Source organism: Monomorium pharaonis, chromosome 4 (genome assembly GCF_013373865.1).
Source record: "Monomorium pharaonis isolate MP-MQ-018 chromosome 4, ASM1337386v2, whole genome shotgun sequence".
In the NCBI taxonomy this organism is placed as follows: domain Eukaryota; kingdom Metazoa; phylum Arthropoda; class Insecta; order Hymenoptera; family Formicidae; genus Monomorium; species Monomorium pharaonis.
Window position 1 is genome coordinate 3,167,492 of NC_050470.1, and position 26,221 is coordinate 3,193,712.

Here is a 26,221-nt window from a genome sequence, read left to right on the forward strand (position 1 = left end):
TCAAATTATTAAAATATTAATAACAAAAATTTTATTAAACTTGAGTTAGCACTTGGATAAAAAATTACTTACGGTAACACTCCAAGATTAAAATTTATGAGTTAAATGGTTAAGTTAAAAGAAAAAGAGATATACAAAAGAATTGTAAAGAGAGTTTTGAACACAACGCTGATTGAAAGCTGTACATCAAGCGTATATTTTATTTGGATGCACTATGTTATAACAGTTAAAAATTGCGGGCCACAACCCGCAATAAAATATTTAATTTATTCATTTATAGTATGTGCAGTTAAACAAGAAAATGATTAAATTTTATTATTTTACATATTATTTTACACACACACATACACACACACATCTGATTTGTTTTCAGAGAACAGAGAAATGTATGGATTTTATGTAGAAGAAAATCATGAATCTGTGACCTATGAATTTTCATTTTTTAAATTATCTAAGCAGATCATGTTTTTATCAGTGTTGATGTTTAGTTTCCGAGAAATAAGGAGTTCCGCTTTAAACCTATGCCAGTATTGACGATCTTCCTCTAATACGATATAATATCGCAGTGTATTTTTTTGTCGCATTACGCTCGTTCTCGGTATTGGAGATCTATCGCTTTGACCGACTTTCGATTCGAATTGCCAAAGACCTGCGGAAGTGGAAGACGCGCGATTCGCATTTAAGTGCAGCGCTTAATAATTTCGCTCTAGCGGCAAAAACCGGCTCCGTATTCCCCTTAACGAGAGCCATTGAGGCCTCTTGACTTTATGGTGGCGTATCTGGTCGCGATTGACGTGGTGCCGTACTCGCCTTGAATAGGAAGACTCTGGTCGGGTTTTGTAAAGCCGGCGGCCGAGCCGTTGCTGCTGGTGCTTCTTGCCGATCGATTTTTCGCATTCCTACGCCATTGAGTACAAGACCGGCATTGTTTGTTGTAAGTGCGAGATACGTCGCGACGGGCTACGTGATAGGGGAAGTCGTAACGGGTCACGGATACGCTTCGTAGTTGTTCGTACTTCGTGGGATCTTGTTGGAGGGGAGATCGATCGCCGATACTTCGGCGAGAACGTATTTGCATTGTGTGAGCCGCGCCGTGAAACGCAATCCGCGATCGCATTGTCGCTGATAAGTCGCGGAATCTCTATTGGGTGTACTTCGCAAGTGGTACAGAGAAAGAGAATCAATATCGAAGCAAATTGATATAGAGAATTCAGGATGTCAATTAAGTCGGAAGGGGCTATAGATAATATCGTTGCTCTGCATCTGCAATGGAATGCATGGATGTAAATGTCATTTGCTATCAACATCTTCCTTGCGAATTAAGATACGTGTAATTCACTTTCTGCAGAGAAACTGGTACGTGTCATCATTGCTATTTTGTTTAATTTATCTTTCACGCTGGTGCAAAAAGCTACAAAACTTTAAATAGAATGCGAACGTATATTTCTATTTTGCTATAAGACCTTTTTTTCAGCGCAAATAATTTATCTTTATTTCGTCTTATGTTTAATTATTTTACGCGGCACAATTAATACTGCTATTATTTGATATGTAAACTAGCTGCTATCAGGAAATAAATATAGAAAAAGATAACTTCGTGGACCATCAAAACTTGATTATGAAAGTTCGCTGCAATAAAATTATTTTCAGATTTGTAAATTTTTACATACTTCAGCAAGACAGTTTCGCGCAGGCTCAACAGCGAATCGCTCAACGCGAGAGACGCGTATGCTCACTCGCGGTCGTGGCGTGGACAAAAATCAGAATTCCTCGTTGCCGATCCGACTCCGATCTCGCGCGATCCTCCCGCTGCTGCGAGAAATCCCGGGGCAGAGTAGGGTACACGTGCAGGGCGTCGCGCGCGCGCGCGCTTACGTCGCGATGCGCCTCGTCGCGCTCGCGTGTGGTGCATCGTGAAACGCGCGCCGCCCCCCGATCACGGCGAGCGCGTCGCGTGTATGGATGGCACAGTCGAGATAGCGCGATTTTTCTGATTTCGCGCGAGTACACACGCACGCATGCACGCACGCACGCACGATGCGCGTACGAAGTCTGCTGCGGTAGCGGTGGACGGTCCGCATCCCGCATCTTCTCCAGCCCGCGTCGGAATACCGTGTCCCTCTCCTCCTTGCCCCGTTCGATCCGCGGCGGCTGGAGCTAATGATTAATTAAGCTTTCTGAGAAAACGCAACAAGTGAAACGTTATTAACGCTTAGTGGCACAGTTTACTTGGATCGGCGGTCGGGGTCCTTCCCCTTCGCCCCTTTGTGTTACGCTCTATTAGCTCGTACGCACTTCCTGTACCTTGAGACTTGTCAGCTTCTAATTCGATAGATGCAAATTAAGGGATACGAGTAATTTAGAATTTTTTTTTTTTTTTGCTTTAATTCACAGGCGTGCACTTAAAGACGGGATTTTACTTTTCTCGCGAAGGCGCGAAATACATTTAAACATTTTACGACTCGTCAAATATTATTTTTAACTTATCTGTCATACATGGAGGAATAATTGAATTTTACGCGTGACCTTGTTGTAATTAAGGATTGTCGATTTATCTACAGGCGAAAAAATCCTCAAGATTAGGAAAATTTCTTGAAGGGGACGTTAACTAATGTACGTATACACGTTTCGTTAATTAATATTTGATCAATCTCGGCGTCGAGAGTGTCTTCGCGCGTAATCTAAATGCAAAATATTTAAGTCAAATATTTGAGTAACAGAGTCTCCTTTAACTTGGGAAACTTGCCTCTTATCTCTCGCAACTTTTTGACTGCATTCAACTCGCTGAGCGATAGCACGGCGCCTCGAATGCGTCAAAGCGTATTCGCCATCTGCCTTTTGCATCGCTTTGCTTCCTCCTTCCCCCCTTCGAGTATCTTTAAAGCTCGCACGCTTTTCAGTAATTTCCGCGAATAGATGATACGGCGACTGGCATGTGTGGCATTTGTGCGCATCAGGGCGCATTTGCGGGCGTCGCGCGAGGCCAATCATCGCCGTATGCGTTTTCTATTTGTCCGTTTGTATACGTTTCCCAGCTCGCGGGCGCCATTTAGCGCTTATGAATAATTAGCGTGGAGAAGCGACAAGTCGGTCGCGGTTCTTCGCATGCATGATGAAACGGCATTTGCGTACTTCGCCATGCTTCGCTACGAACATCGCTCACGCTTACGCTTCTCTGCCTTTATTTCTTCTTCTTCTTTTTTTTTTTAAGAAAGGAATTCAGACGAAGCTATTCATACATGTTTCGCAAACGTTCGTGCGTTTAATATAAATTGTGTTTTATTTATTGTTAAATTATCAATTGGATATCAAGTGATATATATTGCGATCTTTCGGCCATGTTTCCTTGTTTTTCTTCTGTCGCGCGCGGATTTATTTGTAAATCCGCGAACGTTCCCAGGCTAATTCATGCGAGCCGAAAAAAAAAAAGAAGAAGCGGTGGTTTCCGGGGACGTGGTGCGCAATCGTTATCCCGTGTAGTAACGGATGCTGAGATTGCACGTCGAGCCCGCTCTCGGGATGCACGTGGGGAGCTTTCCGAGCGGCTGTACGCGATGGGAAAAATGGCGACGTGCGTATGGTGTAGTTCGATCGAGCCGAGATAAGTCAACGCGAATTGGTTATATCGATTGCCAGGATCTCTACATCTACCTGGTCAAGCTACATTAATGATTACGCCAACGGAAGCAACGTGCTGTCAACGAGATATACGTTTTCTGCGGTCTCGGCTGCGCGATACTTTAATTCCGTGTCGTATACATTACGCAAATCACACTCCTTTTTTTTCCAAGATAAATGCGGTGCGGTACTCAAAATGTTTTCCGTTACTTTCTGGGAAATCTGGGAAACGAGAAGACGGATAAGCGACAGAGGAACTAAATTTAATAATATTTGTATTAATATTTATTTTTCACATTTATAAATAATTTATTGATTAGACGCATTCTTTTGGCTGAAGAAGGAATGTACCAAAGCGCAAAGAGGATTGAACGAGGCTTGTCGCCGGCAATATCGGCTTTAATCCGTTATCATTGCGCATCTGCGAAAGCGCGCGTTAGTTGTTCAATGAAGATTAAGATCGCATTCTTGAAATTTCTAACTCAATGAAAGCAGCAGCGAACGGCCGATAATGCTGATGATAAAAGAGTAATTGCTCTGCTCGGCGCGAACGGTTTTCGGTCACGAAAGTATAGACGATCGCATTGCACACTCGCCATTGCGCATCATCGATCTTCGTATTTACACAATGGATCGATTTATACGCCTGCTTCTTTATCTCTGTTGCAGATCGATTCTAGCCCTGATGATGCTGAACACGGCCGGTGTCTCGTCCTCCCACATGCCCGAGAAGTATCCCATAGAAGTAAGTTTCGTTGAAGAAATGATTTACGCGTCTTCTATTTTATAAATTGTAATTGAAAAGTATTTTGGCGTATACCTTTAGGAAAAATTTTTCATAATTTAGTTAAAACGTACTGAATAAAATTAATCAGTCAATATAAACAAATATTTTTTTATTTACATGTATATTTTGCAGAAGCAACTAGCCTTCTTGTTCTAGATAAAACAAAATGTTAGGTCGTTAAAAAAATTCCTTAGCTAAACAACTTTTGAAAGCACAAAATTATTTTATCCTCATATATCAAAAAATCTAGTTATTTCTGCGAAAAATAGATTTAAAATAAAAAAATATTTGTTTATTAATTAAATAATTTTTGTTAACCGAACCATTTGTTATTATGTTTCCTATTATTGAAAAATACTTCCATAAATTAAACCAGAAAAGATTGTCGCAATCTCTTTGCACCAAGTCTTTTGTAAATAGCACAATTTGTTCGAAAAACAATTAGATTGAAATTTGAGAAGGAATCTCGTTTTATTGATAAATTATAAGTGACGGAAGATTGATTCACCGCGGTACACAGATATAGATTCAATGACAAGCTAGTTATGCTAGTTAGTGGCTTTCACTCGGAGTCGATGTTGCCGATTAAGCGTCGACAAATAATCACGTTCGCGACAGGCTCTCTATTCGATCTCGCGATCGGCGATCGACTCCCGTCCGCTTCCCCGACGATGAGTCGCGCGCGATGCATATTAATTCGATCCACTTGCAAGAATTAATACACAACTACGTGGCCGCCATACCGGGGTGGCACTACGCCGAGTGAGTGTAATTAATTAATACCGAGAGGAGGTTCCTAAATTACGTTGGCGCAGAGTGCAAGGCCACGCGCGAGAACGGCCGCAAAACGGACCGCGTGCTGCGCAACCACTGGCTGCTAGTCCGCCACTTTACAATTGCATTTAAGAGCCCGTTTGTTTCTGGAAAACGTCGCGGCATGACGGGCGACACGAAAATAGACGGCGCAGTTTAGAAAGCACGAAGTGGCACCTGCGACCCTCATCACCGCGGCCGTGACGTCGACGTTGCGTCAAGGTTGCTTCTCGTCGAAACGATCAACATACATTTCCGGAATCCGTTTTATCGAGAAAGCGATTCGCAGCGAGAAAAGAAATCAGTAACTTTCGGCGAGTTTGCACGGTCAACTTTATTTTAAGTACGATGTTTTTATTAAATTATCGCCGGGTTTTTTTTCCGAAGCTTTTATCCTTTTTCTTTGAGTACGACAATCATTTTTGCACCACATATTATTTTCTTATAATTATATTGTTATTGATCTTATATTAAAATTTAGGCAAAGCAGTTGGATGACGTCAATTTGATTAGCGCAGATTCTTATCTTCTTCTCAACGCATATCGACGTATTATTTAATTCTAGGATATTACTCATAATTTTTTCGACGTTAATATCTCTCTGATCCACGATTATTTTTTGACATTTATTTTTTAGAATCTTGTTCTACTTTATAAGAGATTAATATAACTGAACTACTATTTTGTAATGTAAAAGAAATCTTATGAAATATTACATAATTTGAATCATCCAAATTTTAATAACAAAAATTGTACTAAGCTTTGAAAAGATGAAGTGCATGAAAATGGATGAAAATTCACTCACGATAACTCTAGCTAGGAAGAGTAAAAGTATGTGTGTGCACAAAAGTGCCCTCTCTTTATTTCCGTGAGGTATTGCCGTTGCGTGAATTCATTTTTGATGGGGTCTCATTATTCCATTTATTATAAAACGTCTCTTCGTGCCTACATCCAACGTGAAGTATGTATTTCCTTCTTTGTACGGGGCCTATTACCGTATAAGCGCAGTGATTAACGTTCCGGAGTTAATGCCAGGCATTAAGGAACTAAGTATTAGTCTGCTGGCTCTTTGGGGGTTAACGACTTGCAAAAAAACAAGCAGCTGGAGCCGAAAGCTTCCTTCGTTCGAATTCCAAATTCGCCGTTAACGGGGGCGCGCACGGCGCGCTGTTTACGGAAAGCGTAATTGCCCGTTCTCCGTTCGCGTATTTTCTCTTACGTGAAATCTAAGCTTTTATCGGCTCGCGCTTAAAAATAGACGCGCGAATCCCCGAGGCGAGGCGAGGCGAAACGTGGGCGGAACAGAAGTCGCATTTAAGAGGCCCCTTTCGCGATTTAACGGTTATTATTCGTCTATCGCGCGGCATTCGGGCGATTTGTATGCCAGTCCGGAGATATTGCGCTTTAAGGGAGCGGGAAGATGCGACTCGCGCGTTTGATTAATTGGACGTGTGCGATCGAAGGGGGAGGATCGGAAGGACGTATGAAGCGCGGAGAGAAATCTTTATACGTGAGAACGTCGTGGCTTTCCTCCCGACGATGGAGCGACGCCACGCTAGCAAACTTCCGGCAGAAGTTAATGCTACGGGTAGCCCGTGGTGCGCACGGAGATAGATCGAACGCCGTAAATTCAGCGCCCTGTGTGTATGTACATGTGTGTGTGTGTGTGTATGTGTGTGTGTGTGTGTGTGTGCAGTACGGTAATCGATCCTTCGTTTAATTAATCACGACAAGAGAGTACGCGAGTACCGAAACGCATGCGATCTAATTGGAATCTCGTTCGCGGTAGCGATATTAATTACCGAACAAACAGTTTGTGCTCTATGATGCCGGCGTGTGATTAACAGGAACAGAATACTAGACGTATTATCTGCCTCATCGTTTAATTACCTGCCTCCAGTTACCTGCCTTCATGGTTTTTTTTTTCCTTCCGTTGTAATAGTTATCGTCGCTTCTCACTCGCGCGACTGTCTGTCGTGAAAGGTGAGTGAGGCGATAACCAAAATCTTGCAAACAAGATTTAATTAATGTGAGGAAATGCTTGTTGGATAAAATCGCGCATTTTCATACAAGTTTTGCATTAAAAAGACGGTAAATTTCGGGAGATAATCGATGAGCGAAATATCGAGATCATTAGAAAAATAATCTGAAGTAAGCTTTTCTTTATTTGAAAATTATTCTCTTTTTTAAAGATTCTTTAAATTTTAGTATATTTGACTGTAAGAGAGTTTCGGAAACATTTGCTGGAGTACTCGCAAACTGACGGAGACGATGTCGGTTTTTCCAGGTTTATCACATGTTACAAGAGAGAACGCAATTTGGAATTGGCCATGACAACAGGATAAGAGGGACTTGGGGTACGTGGAGCTCATGGAGCGAGTGTTCCAGATCTTGCGGCACTGGTATCCAGTCCCAATTTCGCGAATGCGTCCCACGGTGAGTGCACTTAATAATATTTAATAAAAAAATTATGTATTTATATTATTATTACATAAAAGAATTATTACATATAATATATTTATGTGTGAAAAATTTCTTTACACTTATATTATCTTACAAAAGTAATAGCGTGACGATGAAAATCAAGCGCTGTTATCACCGTGTCATCGGCGAAATATCTTCACGCTCGATTAATGATTTCCTGCACCTCGCGTCACCTTTGTCCTCGCGGTGCGGGGGAGGAGAATGATCTTCTCGGTAATCGTTAGGTGTTGCGACCCCATCGCGAGAATGCAAAGCACCTTGCGATAATGCGCAGCTGATTCTGACAATAATCACATGCCTCGCGGTACCGTTAAGGGTCTCTCGCGTAATTTGGATCATAAGCCATTTCGTTAGACGTAGTCCCCTACACTTCGCGTAAGCGCGCGGAAACTTTGAACTTCGTGCGCGAATGCATTACTACTTCTCCACCCGTCGATTGATCGATCGCCGACTATCTTCTTCGGTTCCTTCGTATCCATTCGTAATATACAGGGTGCCTCAGATTTGTCGATAAATCCCTCATTGAGGACATGTGGTTCGTTTTGACGCTTTTTCTTCCTCTTTAAAAATATTGGGAGTTTAGAGAGAAGACTGTGAAAATTGTTTGGACTCACGAATGCATATGTTTTCAGGACAGATTATGTGGGCGATAGTGTAAAGTGTAGCTTTCACTTTGAATAAACGAAATACATTTTTTCCTTTGTAACAGAATTTATGTAATGCTTTTCGCAAACGTTTTCACTCGCGAATATGAAGCGCACGAAAGAGCCGCGATTAAATTTTTTATTGCACTTTTAAGAATTTATGTTTTGCAATTACGTACGCACATCGTGATATTCGTCTAAGCGTTTGTTTGATACCCGTGAGAGAAAGAGAATACGAGTCGTCGCTTAATTATTCAAGTATGCCTCTTTTTCTTTATATTTTACTCTTGGAAATCCATCTACAAGCTCATATGGGATTTGCATGCTAAAATAACTGTGGATTAAATTTGAAGATTACGTAAAATAAGAATAATATAAAAGATTATATCGAATCCAAGTAAAACATGAATAAATTTAGAACTTGATTCAGGTTAAAAGAGACTTTAACGCGCAAGTTCCATGCGTCGGTACACCCTGTATGTCCTGTCTGTCTAGCTATAAAACAGCGTGCAAATTACGGATCAGTAGCGTAAGAAGATTATACACCGGCAGGCCGACGACTCCTGCGAGCTTCTCCCGGGGGCAGGAACGTGTTGTTATCGCCACTGACATTTACACCTTCGTAACGCTACCGCGAGCCGTTACGTGACTCGCAATATGAATCCCGCGACGAGTCTTATACGAGTAAATACAAAGTAGCTGGTATCTCGCAGTTGCAGATCGTCTGATAAATTTGATTTATCCTTGACGATACAAAAGTTCTAACTAGTGACGACTAAGTTGATATAAACTATTAGGAAATTTGGTTAAATCATATTTGCACGGAAAAGGAATATTGGTCGTAACAATTAACTTTATTGACGGATATCTAGCTTTCTATGTTAAAGTAGCAGTTTTAAAACTAGTAAAATTTGCAATTACAATATATTATAACTAATTATATATCGAATAATGGCATCGAATAGTAAATTTGTTGATACAGCAAGATACAACACTTGTGTTGTTGATACAACACTTTTCTACAAAAATTAATGGAATATATAAGATTAAAAATTTTAATGAAACATATAGTTAAGATAACGCATACCTTTGTTGCTATAATGAAGAAAACCTTACATGTTAGCAGTCTCTTATTGTAGCAAAGAATTAGTGGTTTTAACAATTTATTATTTTTTCAGATAACTATTATATTTGATAATTATTTCTTTCAGCATAGCAGCAATGACAAACTAATACGTAGGGAAATATCTCTTTTATTTTTATCGCGTATGTTCTCTTCCCTCCTCTTCTTCGGTCCTGAGATCAGCATGATGTTCTGCACTCCTCGAAAGCGCGCGCCTATGCGCTCGTCGCTTAAAAATCGAGATGCATCGTGCGCTACTCGCGCGAGTCAATGGGTGAGCTAATGCGAGCGATTCGTTCCAGGAGACTTTTGAGGAGGCGAAGTATTATCTCGGAGAACGGTACGAGCAGCGCCAGGCCCATTTGTATCGGCACATACAAGCGCTATCACACGTGCAATACGCAGGTAAGTCGGCACGTAAGATCTTTAGCGTGTAATATTTATTGACAAGAATTACGAGACGAATTCTTGCAAAATCAAGTTCTTAAATTTGAAGAAGATAGAACGTCCAACTCTATTGTACTGTCTAAAAAATTGTTTCGCAGATGTAGATTCGAGCATTTATATTCTATAATGTTTAGAGGATCTTTATTTGCCTCTATAGAGAATTTTCGCAGAAAATATTAAATTTGCTGAAAAAAAAAATGCTACCGCACGTTTATCCTAGTTTTATCACGTCTAAAAAAAATGATTTCGAAGCTACAAATTCGAACGACATGCTTTCAAACTGCAAACCTATTCTCGTGCATAGAATCCTGCTTGCTAAGCTCGTTTCCGCCGATCGCGCTCGGTTCGCCAGTATCCGACGTAAGCGTAAATTTCGCGAGAGGAGGAGAGAATTTGCAACTTGCCGAAAAGAGTCGTCGCCCAGAGGCAACCGCCGCGAAGAGAAATACTCTCCGGAATTTCAGGAAAGCGGAGCGGTCGCTCGCAGAAGACCGCCGCCCTGTTTCCAAGGCGGTTTATTGCCGGGGCCTTGAACCGACAATTATAGTCGCGGCGAGTTAGCTCGCCCGCTCGTCCGCATGAAATTCGCATATAATGTACGCGCTCACGCGTGTGTCAATTTATACTTCGACGACGAAGCGCGTAAATCAACGCACGTGTCTATATCCACTTCGAGGAGGAGCCTGTGCGCGCTGCGAGGCACACGCTCCTCGACGATTTTCCTCCCGACGATGACGACGACGGTGCGCGTCACGAGTCTCGAACAAATCATCGCGCGGGCCAATTAAGGATGCGCACGACGACGATTTATAATCCCTCGGGCCCGGAATGTACGTGTGTGTGTGCGTGCGTGCGTGCGCGTGGCGTTGTTTAAAGTTCATAAGAATAATCACCACCTGCGAGACCGCCGTGTAATGGATGTCCGGTATCGAGGAGGCCGAGGAAGCAAGAAAGGGCTCGCTGGTGTTGATTAGCTCTTGATGGTAGTAAAGACCGCGTGCGATAAGATCTGTTTACATCTCGGCCCCGTTGACGCGCTGGGTGTTCTTGACCCAGAAGTGACTGTCGCGCTCAGGGTTGGTTGGCCGTTTCACACGTAAAATATGAATAATCTACATTACGTGGATACAACGTAAACTAAGCTAACTGTATGTTTAACGTGTCATCTAACGTGATCAATGGATCCTAGAAGATTCAGATTTCGTCGGAAATAATGAAAATTATATTCTCTTTTTATCTTTAAGATTGCATATTTTTATTTTACTTACAATAAAGTAGAGTAACAATTTTATAACTTAATTATTCTTTTCATATTGAACTATCTAATTTTATAATGATTTATATTACTTTTGTATTGTGTCTACATGAAAAGGACTTGACGTAAACAGTACGCAGCAGAGCATGCGCAAGTCAGATAGGAATTTTAGTCCTTTCGAAATTAAAAGCGCGACGCAACAAAAATTAGCTCGACGTTACCGAAAGGATGCAGCCTCGTTATCCGTTATTACCTACCAGCCGCGGGGAGAAAAACTCGCCTCGTGCGGGAATATTTATCTTCGGGCTCGATACCCGGGGACTACATTTCCGAGCTGCATTCGCGATTCATTCGCAAACACGCCCGGGCAAAGTAACCACCGTTTCGTACGGCCGGCAATTAATAGTCTACCCGGAAATTGCAACGCGCCCGCCGCGCACGTAGAGCGCACCATACACGTGCCGGCGTTCGCGTGTTTGCACGAATATACGGACTTCCTCTCGGGCGCACTCGGCGGCTCGGGAATGCGAGCTTTCTTCCCCTTCCCCCCCCCCCCCGTCAAAGGCCGCAAATAATTTTACCTTTATTTACCCGCATCGCTTCGGGAAAAGCGCGACGTGCCGTAAAAAGCGACGCGATCGATCGCGCCGGTTTTTTCTTCCCTCCTCCCTCCCCATGAGAAAGAACTGCGAACCGTCTCCTTTTCGCTGCTAACGCCGTTCCTCCTCTCCCTCCGTTCCCGTCACTCGATCGATCCTTAATTACCGTAAGTTTAATTAATCCATTACACGTTTATGCAGGAATGCCCGAACTTCCCGGAAGACCTGCGGACGGAACAGTGCGCCAAGTACAACGGGAGGAACTACAAGGGCCGCAGTTACGTATGGGTGCCCTTCGTAGACGGTGAGTCGGGAAATCGATTTCCAATTGTGTTTCATTGTTTCTAAGAAAATGCATTCTTCAGCATTGCTAACAATTACGTTAAGAAGCATTCATTCGTTTTGTACACGAAGGAAACGGTCTTGTCGATTTAAAATTTTAGATGGATGTAGATTTGAAAATAATTTTGTTAAACCGTCGCGCAATGATAATTACGTATAATAATTATGTAGAACACTCAAGTTGGTTGTTAAAACGTAAAAACTTTCGGCAGCATTGCTCGTCATCCTCAAACAACTTTCATAATTATTTTAATGGTCCAACAAAATTATATTCCTGCATTTAGCTAAATATTTAGATACTTTAGCTGAACTGTTTCTTCTTTGATTCTCCAAATCTAAGTAGTGCATTATCACTGAAAGACAATGCATATATTATTATTAATTGATTTGGTTGTAAGTATAGAATCGAAATCAATAAGATCTCACTTATTCCGACTTAGAGAATAGAGATAACAAATTTTTGACAAAAAGAATCTTAATTAATTTCTTACATCCATCTTCTAATAATATTGTAAAGTATTTAAATTTCTAAGAGGTAATTTAAGTATCACCAGAAATTTAACTACAATATTTAATTTAATTGAGCCTCTTATTACTGGATAAAGTTTCAAATAGCTACACTGAAAAAACAATTTACTAGATTGGAATAAATATTTTTTCAAATAGTACCAAGCAGAAGTTTTGTAAAAAATAAATAATATTTATTTCAAATATCAATCTAGAAAATGTATAATACGTTTTCTAAATTATAGAAAATATTATCTTATTTGAAATAAATATTATTTAATTTTTACAAAATTGCTTGGTACTATTTGAAAAAATATTTATTTCAATCTAGTAAATTTTTTTTTCAGTGTAGACAACGTCGAAGCGATTATCACTTAATAATCAATCGTAACAATTAGCGATGTTCAGTTTTACGACATGTGTTAAATTTCTCTCGCGGTGGAATTCTCCCTTGTTCGCGTGCGGGCGAAACGTACGACTTTTATGAACAAAGAAGACGTCTCACGATACCCAAACGAGCAGTGACGTCGCCCGATCGGTGTTCGACCGATATAACGATGACGTAGCCAACCGTCAGGCCCGGTGACCTAACTTCCGCCTAGCCTAATCGTGACTACTGTTGTTCCCCAGCGCCGAACTCCTGCGCGCTCAATTGCCGTGCAGTCGGCGAGCGTTTTTACGCAACGCTTGAACCGGCAGTAATGGACGGCACGCCCTGCGATGCTCCGAATCTTCGCGGACGCGGCGGCGGCATTTCGACGGAACGCAGTGGCGAACGATGGCTCTGCGTCGCCGGACAATGCAAGGTATGAATAGCGCGAGCTTGTTGGGCGAGAGAACGACGCCGGAAATTAATGGCCGATACCGGCGCGATGCGATATGATCGGTGAGATCGCCTATTGATCCGCTATTGCTTTTTCGACCCTTCGCCGACCGGCGCGCGATCGACCCTCCCCTCGATCGACCTTCCTTTCTCCCGTCGACGCCGGGGTTCGTCGCACGTCCGGTGCAATTCGGTCAGGCGCATTTATCAATCAACAAACGCTCGGGACCCGTGTCCCCTTGATTTCGTCGAGGCTCCAGCAGCATGGAATGACAGACATATGTTTTCCCGTTTCCCTTGAATAAAAAACGAAAATCCGCAGTCAGAGTCTTTCTCTAACAAAAATGTTTGAATTTTTAGAAAACTTTTTTTTTTATTGAACAAAAATTAAAGAAATTTATGTACAAGTCTAGTGTAATATTTATAATTATTGTAATAATGAACTACGATGTTTAAAAAAAAAAAGAGATATCGCAGGAAATACGTCGTGGGAAATTCTTGAGAGTAGAAAAGACTCGATAAAATTGAGGGGAGTCCCGGGTGAGTCTCCAAAGTAGATAAAACGCAGCGGTGCGCAAAAGTTCGTATATTTGCCTTCAGCCTGTAGGATGTGACGGGGTGGTGGGTTCCGGTGCGACGATGGACGCCTGCGGCGTGTGCGGCGGCCAGGGCCGAGGGTGCAGGCTGTTCGAGGGTATCTTCATGGAGCCGATTCTGTCCAAGGGTCATCAGCAGGTGACCACGATTCCGAAGGGCGCGATGTCGCTCAACATTTCCGAGCTGCGTTTCAGCAGCAATTTTTTAGGTGACACTGACAATATCAAAGTGATCCTGTTTTTTTTTTTGTAAATTAACATTAAACATTTTAATAGTCTGACGCGTACTTTATTTAATTAGAATCTATTTCAAACGAAGAATCGTGTCAGCAGAAAGCCACCGCGAATTAGAATTACTAAACGCGTATCGGTTCAACAAAATTTCATATTTTTATTCAATGTAAGCAAAATTTAGTGATAAAAATATGTCAGAAATAAATTTAAATTATTTTTATTCCGACGTTCTTTTCATTATTTATGAATTATTAAATATTTAATTCTTTTTTTGATATATTATTAATGAAATAAGCATTAATTAACAATTTCTTATTTTTAATTATTTGAATTTATAAATTTAATACTTTCAAAGATGATACGATTTAGAATAGATTGCTTATGAGAATTCATAAATATGATTTAGGCCGATTGTTTATCGCCTCATACATCACTATTTTTTTTTGCAGCACATATCAAATAAAACAACTTATGATAGATATTAACTTGTTATTAGTTCAATAATAGACGGAATATCAGCCTACAATATTTATTTGCGTACACATGGGAAATGTAAGAAGACAATAACTTAAGTGGTACACATTCGGCAACTCTTCCCTAACTAATTGGACATTTTTATCACTTTCGATAATCGCGTCAGAATAATGTAGTTAAAGAACGAAGAGACACAGAGAATAAGCGGCGTTTTTACGCAACGCTGTGGTACGCTGGTTAACAAACGATCGATCTACTCGTAGCGTTGAGAGACAGTAACGGCAGTTACATCCTAAACGGACCGTGGTCTTACAGTCCCAGTGGTACTTATAAAGCGGCTGGTACGACATTAACATACCAGAGGGGCGATAGGAACCGTATGGAGTGTATCTTGGCGACCGGACCGTTGAACGAGTCTCTGCATTTAGAGGTACTACTATCCGTTATCATCACTTTTCGTTAATCGTATCGGAGTCTGATTTTCTTTAATTACACGGGCAATTCAAGTTACAATTTACGAACGGCTTTTACTTACGGGTTTTTCTTATCTCTCTAATTTTGCTCGCTTTATCTCTTATGCATAGCACCGCCAAGCTATAATTTGAAGATAAAATGATTTTCTCAAGTCGAGTCGACTTGATTATTACATTACGTTATCTTTTTGTGCTGCAGTATTTTAGCAACGAATTTTTAATTTATAATCTACGCACTCGATCGTACTTGGATCCGGACGTTAATATTATTGTTCGCGCGTTACCGTAGATCTTATCCATGGAATTAAATCCAGGCGTTCTGTACAAGTACATGCTGCCTGTCGGAGAAGTGCCGGACGGTGACGCGGTGATTGCACCGCCGCTGCTTGTCGCAGGTAATTGCTTCATTGCCAATCAATTATGTACAATTAAAAAAAGACCCTCGATTATAGGTCCGTGTAACGCTTTTACTCTTTCCCGTAGGAGCAAACGATCGGGGCAACGAGATACCTAGTCCAGATACTCACGTGCGAGTGCCCGTTACGAGAATGTAAATATATATTCTTATTTCAAGCGAAAGCGGTTCTCGAAGTTTTATTCCTCTTTCATTAAAATGGAATTACAGATTGTCTATATGTAAATTCGTTCCCACGGCGTTCAATTACCTCGAACGTTTTAATATCGCTCTGATGCGGTTTTCCCTCGGTGTTTAATCCTTAATTTTCACTCTTATCTTTATTGTTCGATCGCCGTGACACTTCTGTGATACATCTCAAAGTCCTCATCGGCTCGAATTCGACTTCCTCGAAGGTCGACTTGATCCTTTGTGCGTCACGGGAATCTGCGCGGCGCGTTCGAGAACCACTCGACGGAGCCGAGCCGCACAATTTGTCTTCGTTCGTGCAATCCGTTGCTCTCTGTCTTCTAGATCGGATCGGCGAGGCGATTTATCTTCGACGCGTCGCGATCGCGATCCGCCGCGCGCGCACGACGGCGGACGGAAGGAAGAGATGAAGCATCCGCCGACCACGGTGATGGCGGGCGATCAGCCAAAGTCAAAGGCAACCAGGAGGAAGAAGAGGAGGAAGTTCGTTTGGAAAATAGTCGGCCTCTCGCCCTGCTCGAAAGAATGCGGAGGAGGTAAGAAGATGAGTGATAATTAATCGCGCGTCATAATATCATACGATTACATTCATACCGAGGTATTGCACGTATATAACTGGAGTTAGAAAAATTTCACCGGCGGCTGCTTCACGGAGATAAGCAAAATCACATTATTAACAACAGTGTTGTTATATAATTTTTTATTGTTATATGCCCAATATTTTTTTTTATAGTTTTATTTTATAATTTGCAAAGATAATTTCTAAAAAGCACGGTTCTAAGTAGAATTTATTTATCTACAGGGAGAGATTTTTTTTTTAATTTATCTTTAAAATCATAATAGTTGTTAGACAATAGTTGTGAGCAAAATGATTTAAATATGGTCCTAGACAAAAAACAATGTGTTCAAAAAACAATGTGTGTTTTCAGTAAAACATTTCGAGATTTTAATATTCAATATCTAAACGCGAGTTAATTTTCGGACGGCGAATGATAAATGTTTCAATACGGGCTGTTTAATTTTCGGAATACACACGATATTATAATTTTGATGGTATTATAAATTCGACGTAGAGATCGATAAGTTTGCGTTAATTTCCAATATCGCTGGTAATATATTTTCGCATACCTCTCGTATGCCATTGGGAATACTACAATTTGTTCGAGAATAAATAAATATTAACGAATAAATATTACTAATGCACATGGGGTACATTCTAAATTACACGTGATTAAATATTTGCGATTACACAACGCAACGGTCTAATCGATTATCGTGGTTTAAAGCTTATCGACAAAATTAACAGCCACCGCACGTATACTTCGAACATGCATATTTTTGATGCAAGAAATGTATTTTTATTCACAATATGCCTAATTATTTTTCGAGGAATTAACTCATTTGCTAATAAAATATAGACATTGCGAAATATCATTTGGAAATATAAATAATGATATTTAAACACAAAATATTAAATGATAATATAAAATATCATTATAAAAAAGCTAAATAATTTTGAATTCTTTTGGATCTGTCGTTAGATACCGATTAAACCAACAATTAGGCAAAAAGCGCCTCGATAATTAAAGGTCATTAGGAAAACGACTTTGTCTAGACTCACTGAAGCGTTGTGTGGGAAGTTGTCCGAGATATATTTTGTTTCGGTACAGTCACATTTTAGAATAACAATAAAAAGACTCGTATAAGATTTTTATTATTAATCTTTTTGTGTATGTAGAATATTTTTGAAAAATATTGCTTTGTGCAACAATTAAGAAGAAATCTTGGAATTTTATTTTTATTTAAATCGAATGAAGTTAACATAGAAACCAGTAATTAAAGTTAAAATATAAGTGTAAAGCTGAAACGTGATTGCAAAGATTTATAGCGCGATATTTTTGAGATATCAACCGGAAATTGTCACTGACTTTCTGGACATCTGAACATTGCACGCGACAGTATCCGATATCTGTCATAGCGATGTTCTAATTTAAATTGACGCGATACGGGCGGAAAGCGACGAATACGAGGAAAAGGAACGCGACGGTCACGTCGATCATAATACAAAGTGTCCCAACAAAGTGTCGCACTTCGTTTCATTCTCTTTAACTAACTTGAGATGGAATTTTCCTCAATAAAACTGTTGATACTTCAGCGCTGTCTAAGTTATAAGCGACAGAAAATAAGTTATTGTTTTGCAGTCTTGCAAGCGCCGTAGATGTAATTCTACACTTCGTTTTGAAATATTATTTTTATATCAGATTATTTTGATAGAATTTCAAATTATGGAATTATATTTTTTTGTAAAATTTAAAATAGCATTAGGGACTTGATCGACGTAAGAAAGTTAAGTTCTTTAAATTCAATTGCAAAGGCAAGAGTCTGTTATATATTTTATAAAAGCTATTTGAACTACAAATAAATTTAAAAACTTATTTATTATAAAAATAAATTTAAAGATTTTATTACACATTTATAGAATTAACCATCTACTGACAACAACTGTTAACTTTTTATTTTCCGATGTTAAGAGATTTTGAAGAAAGTTGACCAATTTTTTGCTGAAAAAATAATTAGACTTCGAAGTAATCGAGGGTGTAACGCGACATTCGCGACATGTCACGTTGCGATCGCGAATTGCTTCTCGTAATTCATTGCATCTTGCAGGTGTGCGGACGACGATCGTGAAATGCATTCGTGAGAGCAGTCAGACACCCGTCATTGATAAACGCTGTCACAACGTAGAAAAACCGAACCATCCTCCACCATTGCGATGCAACGATCATCCATGCGCCGCCAGGTACCTACCTCGATATAATCTCTTCTGTAACAATTGATGCTTCGGCTGCTGCCTTATGATTATCGCGTTTCCTTTTAGCCAGATTCTTTGATACGTTCAAGTTTCTTACATACTAGTAGTATGTAATAGTAGTAGTAATATTGAAAGCGTATGGGACCATATCGATCCCTACATGTCAGTTAAACTTTTAAAGAGTTTCTCTGTGACTCCCGCTGAGTTGTCAGTCCCAGCCCAGTGTTGTGTATCGGATTTTATGTGCAGGCTCTACTTTTCAGCGTCTTTTTTCCTTAAGCTTAATAGAAGTCCTGAATCTAACATGGTCCCTAGGTTCCTTTCAGGTTCAACATAGTTCTAAGGTTCTTGAACTTATGCAGTTCTAATCTCGGAAAATATAAGTAGAGTAATGAGAATCCGGAGCCTACTTATGAAATAGATTTTCACACGAAGTTACGCACTACTTTTTTTACAATAAATTGTTAAAAAATCTCGATTGATTGGAAATTCGATAAACTCTCTGCGTTCATGAGATCTGTGATTTACGCAGACAAGCGTATTGATCTCGTATTTGAGAGTCGGAAATGTTGTCAGGTGGCGAGCTGGACAGTGGAGCGAGTGTTCGATTACCTGCGGGGTCGGTACGAGGACACGAAAGCTCGAATGCGTCCAGGAGCTGAACGCGAGATTGACAATGCGCGTTGCTGCCGGGGCGTGTATGCAACCGCCAGATCTGAGCACCATGGAAACCTGCACTCGGCCGGCGTGTCTCAACGTGGGCCCAGAATTGAGACACATGCCTTCGCAGCACGACGCGCCCAGGTGGGACGTGGGCGCTTGGAGTCCGGTGAGTCATTAATCTGCCATTGTTAAGCAGCTACTTTCAACGATTTAGGACAGGAAATGGTCCGAAGTGAGAGATCAACAGGCAGAGGAGTTAATATTTAGTCGTCAGTATTATTTTTGCCTATCATATACAGTTTATGTGAATTGTATTTCAATATTTCAATAAAAATAACAGAAATAATTTGAAAATTGATTTAAAAAAATGTAAGCAAATAATTGATGAAAAATTGAATTTGCCATAAATAAAGAATATGAATGTCGAATTAAGTATTAATTTTCTCGCAAATATTTTATATTATTTTATATTATTTACAATTCGTCGATCAACGTACAAATCGATAGGTCTCTCTATTAGCATTGTTGCTAAATCTAATTTTGATTTAGTAATACATATATTTCGCTTGTTTCGAGACTTCGATTGTGCGTTCCAGTGTTCAGCGACGTGTGGTCGTGGAACTCGAAATCGAACAGTAACTTGTATAACATCCGGGGAGTCTTGTTCGTTATCCAACAAGCCGGAATCCCAAAAAGCGTGCGAGATGGTGGCTTGTAGTGCGGCGACAGATACGAGAAATCACGCGCCCTGGTTGTACTCAGAATGGTCTTCGAAGGTACAACACTTTAATTTTATTTTTTAATTTTATTTTAAGATGCAGTACGCATTTTCGGCATATGATGGTATAACGGTCGTCATTGTTGCAGTGCTCCGCAGAATGTGGAAATGGCGTGAGGATCAGGCGAGTAGCGTGTGCCGATGGTAGTGAGTTATTTTGCAATCCCAAAGAGAGACCGAACACGGAGATGCATTGTTTCGGACAAGGGACGAGTTGCGACCAGGCCAAATGGTTCGCCAGTCCATGGACTTCTGTTAGTACAAACTCAAACCTCAGAAAATAAAACGCTCGCCTCGCGGCAATGTGTAAAGCTAAAGTAAAGCGATTGCCAACACAATTTTGATAGACGACACTAATTCCTTCGAATCTAGTTTTAAGTTTAAGCCATGTATTTTACATGAAATTTTAATTTAACTTTCAACTGTTTTCACATTCGACGAGATTCGAGAATAAAGCCGATATTTAATAAAGTGTCCCTTTCCTCCAATTATTGTAAAATTTAATTTTTTAATAATTAATGATAATATTATATTATTTTATATTAACTTCTTTTATGTTTTTTTTTTTTTTTTTTTTAGTGTTCTGTTTCGTGCGGCGTTGGCGTGCAGTACCGAGACATCGCTTGTATAACTAGAACGAATAACGAATTTGTTATACTGCCTGCAAGAAATTGCAGCGATCCCAAACCAGCGACTGAACAAGCCTGCAGAATGTCCGCGTGTTCGCCGGAATGGTTTATCTCAGACTGGTCGACGGTAAATTATCTTGAATACAAGATTTTTTAAATGAATCTTAGTTTGCACTTCGAATGTCTGATGGAATAACATTATTTTTATGTGTCCTGTCTTTAGTGTTCCGCAACATGCGGGGCTGGAGTACAAACACGAATTGTACGATGCATTGTCGAGGGTATTAGCAGTACAAGTTGCTCGGAAATCGCCAAACCGAGCGCGGAGCAACGATGTAACATGGAGCCGTGTAAGAAGAATGTGTCAGCGGCGAACAAACCGCCAAAAAGTAAAGAAAAACCTTATAGAGTCACTGCACCAGTCAAAGAATAAATAAGAAATTGAATCAGTCAATGAATAAGAAACAACTTATTGGAATTACATTTTTAACTAAAACATGATATTATGAGATGTTGCGATTTATTAGTAATTACGCCCGATGTGCTTGATAAACAATATTATGTTATGTTTCAGAGGTGCACGATTCGTCCGAGTGCGTGGACAAGTATCCGAATTGCGTTTTAGTAGTGAAGAATGGTCTGTGTCGAATCAAATATTACAAGTATTCGTGTTGCCAATGCCGTCAATAGCCGGGGCAGAAGTTTTGCTTGCAATGTTTGCCCGCAATTTTGCAACCGCAAACTGCGGCGAACGGCTGACGAGCGCGACCTGAATAGAATACAGATATTATATTAGAAAAAGGCAAATTGTATGCCGAATGTAAGACTGCTACAAAAAAGGATGACCACGTATGCATATAATTTTATTTATATTTACACGATATTGGATCATACGTGTCTCAGTCGTGCTTTTTTTCTGCCGAATGTAACATAATTCTTGCGGAGCGGCAGAATTCTCTTTCTCTTTTTGATGAATGTTTCAGAATAAGGCGTTAAATTTTTCCTCATATTTCGACTGAAATATTAATATTGAATAAACTTTCAGAGAAAACGACTCAAAAGTAATTGAACGAGAGATAAATAAAATAATAAATTGCAGGAAGAAACAACGTAACAAAATTGAGAAAGAAAATTAAGATTTTTATGTTTGTAAGAGTTAAGAATTAATTTTTCTGCAAGGAAGGTTCCCGAGGTATCCTGATTTTTCCGGGAATTAAACCGTGGACAGGTTCGTCATGGTTTTGTGTGCAATAAATATATCTCGACATATGGTATACACACGACGAGTGTTTATCTTCGAGTGGCACATGAACGAGTCATTTACATCGAGTGTACGATATCTGTATTATCGTATTGAGATCTAATCAAATACACCTTTGGCCCTAGCCTTTTTACATGCAACAACGCGATCTCAATTTTTGTGTACTTTTTATCATGGTGAACGTGGCCCGCTCTAGGATAAACTGGGAAAATAATATTTTGTCAAAGTAAACATACGCGTCTAAGTGGATATCAAATTACGTTCCTGGATAAAACGAGCCTCTCTTTGCATACATGTTCATGCAAAACCTGCACGATCATGAAAACCTTCGAGACTGTTGCACTTAACCGTGTAAAATGAAACGAGTTTTTAGCGAATTTATTCTACGGAATTAACGATGAAGCGATGTTATAAAAAGCGCCAATTCCCGCGCAAACTTATGTTACATAAACAGGAAAATTTGCAACACAAAGAGAAGTTGATTTTCTCTTAATTGCTGAGAGAAGCACTCTCACGAAAACGTAATTGCCTTGTACTAAAATGTGGAATTTCAATGATCATTTAAAACATAGAAACAAATTGATAGCGACAAAGTTAATAAAAGAATTTTGAATCGATTATTTTTCTTTCTAGGTGCTTTTCTGTTAACTATTGTTAGCTCTAACTAACTGCTTTTCTATAAGTTGGCGTAAAAATTTATAATCAATATGTAATCTATGAAAACTGCACAACAAGAAATCCATTTTCCAAATGAATTACGAGAGAATGTTCCGTCTTGATGAAGGCGTTATGAATAATAGAACACATGCAATATTCATTCTGCATATGTCGTTTTATATCGTGTACACTTATTCGAATAAACTATAAGTGATAATAATATATACAGTAACGTAACTGGATATACGCTTGTGTATGTAGAATATATGAAATCGTCGTTAGATGATAAATATATGTATTATTGTATATTTCGATATCGAGATAAAAAATTAGAATTTTCGATCCATATCGCTATTACGTATTAGTTCGATGTTGGACTCGTATTTAATTGCGCCGTTAATGACAGTTTCGGAGATAACTGTTTGGATTAATTAATTATCTGTGTCAATCGAATTCTTTAGTTCTGCCAGCTCCAGTTATTTGGATGCTTTCTATCAGATAGTATTCTTTTAGCGTAGTCTGCGTCTCGCTCAGATTTACTATTTTTACAGCAATTACAAGTTATTTACACAAAATCTTTTTGTTCGTTTATTCCATTTTTTGTTGTTAACTGTTTATTGTTTTATTCAATTTTGTTGCACCAGGTAAGTGCGTAAGTTTTATATAATTTATTTCTTTTCTTTTTGTAATGATTTTTGTTCATATATGTATTACATATATGTTTTTGTTTAACACATTCGCGTTATCAATATTTTCCAAATTATAAGTGTTTAAACTCATTACTGTACAAATCATTTATATTATGGGATGTTTAGAGAACTTTAGAGAACTTGAAATAAAAGTATTAAATTTAACATTTAACGAATGTGTTAAATATATATTCTATTTAAATTAACATTTATATTACGTTTGTGCCTTTTTCTTTAATCACGATTGATTTTCCTAACATTTCTTTACGTTTATCATAACATTATTTTATTTCTCAAGCATTACACATCTCTTTATTACTATATATTTTTATTTTTTATATTTATCTTAAAATATTTATCAAACTTTATCAATGTCAATTAAATTAAAAAAAAATCTTATTTACATCCTTTCTGATTTAACTCTTTTAATTTTTAAATATAAATAAACTTTAGAAATTGGTTAGTAAAGTTTGATTAAATATTTTAGAAAATCCTTATAAATAAAGTTTTTTGACGAATCGTTGCATTAAATTGCGAAATTGGCCAGCTTCAACTATAAGGATTTCCTCGATTGAATATTAATTGTAAGCGTCAATTTAGTAAAACAAAATCGGTGACATATTAAAATTTAATATATTGTGTGTAATGAATCTTTACAATTTTTTATTGACATTATTAATATGACGTAGACAACGTTAAAATTAACAGATCACTGGAAAATTTAAAAAATGCTCTTGCAAATGTATAACGCGGCTGTTAATTGATAGTAATCGTTGAGTGTTAAGTCAACCATAGGCTGTGATATAATCTATGTCCAACTATAAATTGTCATTATCTTGATTGGAGGCTACAGTTACAATTGTTATAACTCGGAAATCGCATTTATATATTTCAACGCAAACTGTCGTATAAAGTATTCTCTTTTAAAAATTTTCTATAAATTTAAGAAATTAAATAAGAAATTTTTAACATTTATAAAATTTAAAATATGGAATTTAATGTATTTGCTTTTTTTATAAAAATAAGCCACAGTAAATAACATTGTTTTAGAGAATTGAAGAAACATAAATTTTACAGGAATATATATTATACAAAAGAAAAAGTTATTAAGAAATATTATCTCTTGCATAAAAATCGTAAAATTGCCTGGTTGATATAACGATTGGTTAAGTGATTGAGTAACATAAATAACAACTAATTGATTATAATGAATAATTTATTTTAACGTGAGCTTAGAAATTATTTTCGATGTGCGAAGAAATAATTTATTTTTGGGACAGTGCGCTGTACAGTATTGTTAACATTAAGAACTACAATGGTAGATGTACCACCATTGTGATCCTTTATCGAGACAAAACGTCCAATGTCTATAATTATGTGCTCTGTGTCGTCGCAAACCTGTGTATTAATCGCGTAGCTCGTCTATCGCGAGTGTGATCTCGTCAAGGACTGTGATACAATCGTAGTCTGCAGGAATGAAGTACAACGAACGATAACGAATAGTTAATGATCATTACAATAGGCCAGCTGCTGCGAAAGTAACCAAAGTCGTCTGGCGCTTTGTAAAATTGCTTCCGTGTCATTCGTAGTGTAATAAAATTCTTAATCGAGAACAATCGTTATCGACAATCATGTTACAATCACTATATAATCAATGAAATTATACGATAGGTGTTACAATCGAAAGTTATTGCTTACAAACAGGAAGTTGAAATTTGAAATTTACGAATGCTTTAATAAGAAAGTCTTTAAATTTTTCTTTTAATTTCTTCCATTTGTTATTAATAAATGGAAAAATGACAATGTATTATTTAAAAACTTATTAAAATTTAATTGAATAACCGAAATTTATTGTAAATCTGTATTAATTGATAAAAAATTTTTAATTATAATAAGATAAATTTAACATTTTATTAAATTTGCTTATTGTGTCATAATTGAAACAGTAAAATGGATTTTCGTTTGAGCTAATTATTCAGTTATCTAGCTTGTCGAGAGTTCTTGTCCATGTTCATATATCAATGTCTTTTTGTATAAAAGATCTACTCTTGTACAAAATAATAAGTAGAAAATCGGAGTTGTTCTCAAAGTATTTAATTGGCAAAGAATATACAGCACACATTATTAAGAAAAAATATAAATTGCGTTTTTATTTCTAAGCTAAATTACATTGAGCTAAGATTATGAAAATTTCTATGTTTAATCAATCACGTTTCATCACGATTCATCACGTTTAATAAATATTGTGTATTGAAGAACGGAGAATTGCGTAATCCGATTTTCTGCAATTTCCTCTTTTATATAATATTAACTAATCTATGCGAACAATTTTATAAGAAAGAAATCCGATGAGTTGCGATTCTTTCAAAATAAAATAGATTATGTTTCCATTTGGAATTCGTAGTTAACGCGAAACAAATTGTGAGAGGAACAGACTGATAAACTGTATGTGTTACTTGTGTTTCACATGATGTAACTATATGTTTGACAATTTAAACGTTTTTGATCATTAGATATTAATAAAACGAAAGTCAACAAACACCTGCCTTTGCTCAACAAAAAAACTATGAATTAGATATTAACAAACTGGAAATAAAATTGTATCATTTTTGTCATGTTTAAACAGTATTAACTATATAATATTAATATTTAAACATTATCAAAGCATTTCTTTCAAATATATACAATAAAATAGATATTACATATAATATGGAATAAAGGTATATGTGTATCTTTATTTCATGTGATATATTATCATAAATTTTACATAAAAAAGATAGAAGAAATAATCTTCTATAATACCTTTATAATTAAAAAAAAAATTTTTTTCTATGTTTTTAATTAATTTTATACCAAAGATAAAATAAATAATTATTTTAAAAATATTTCTTAACAATATGATTAAATTG

At 38.1% G+C, this 26,221-nt stretch overlaps 1 protein-coding gene across 5 annotated transcripts in view; it reads left to right on the forward strand.

Moving 5' to 3' along the window:
- Positions 1-23,198, forward strand: part of LOC105831985 (thrombospondin type-1 domain-containing protein 4) — a 75,786-nt gene extending 52,588 nt beyond the window's left edge. For 4 of the 5 annotated variants that reach the window (XM_012672540.3, XM_012672541.3, XM_036285164.1 and 1 more), the window contains 17 exons: positions 4,288-4,363; positions 7,506-7,654; positions 9,772-9,874; positions 11,972-12,074; positions 13,250-13,425; positions 14,043-14,247; positions 15,010-15,176; positions 15,509-15,614; positions 15,703-15,769; positions 16,148-16,359; positions 18,491-18,623; positions 19,212-19,464; positions 19,895-20,074; positions 20,166-20,330; positions 20,656-20,832; positions 20,929-21,094; positions 21,280-23,198. In XM_012672540.3, coding sequence (XP_012527994.1) covers positions 4,288-4,363; positions 7,506-7,654; positions 9,772-9,874; positions 11,972-12,074; positions 13,250-13,425; positions 14,043-14,247; positions 15,010-15,176; positions 15,509-15,614; positions 15,703-15,769; positions 16,148-16,359; positions 18,491-18,623; positions 19,212-19,464; positions 19,895-20,074; positions 20,166-20,330; positions 20,656-20,832; positions 20,929-21,094; positions 21,280-21,395 — 2,554 coding nt within the window. In that variant the 3' untranslated portion in view covers positions 21,396-23,198. Of the gene's footprint in view, positions 1-1,228; positions 1,357-4,287; positions 4,364-7,505; positions 7,655-9,771; positions 9,875-11,971; positions 12,075-13,249; positions 13,426-14,042; positions 14,248-15,009; positions 15,177-15,508; positions 15,615-15,702; positions 15,770-16,147; positions 16,360-18,490; positions 18,624-19,211; positions 19,465-19,894; positions 20,075-20,165; positions 20,331-20,655; positions 20,833-20,928; positions 21,095-21,279 lie in introns of those variants that run through there. The other variant, XM_012672542.3, reaches the window with a different exon arrangement.
- Positions 23,199-26,221: the final 3,023 nt, after the last annotated feature.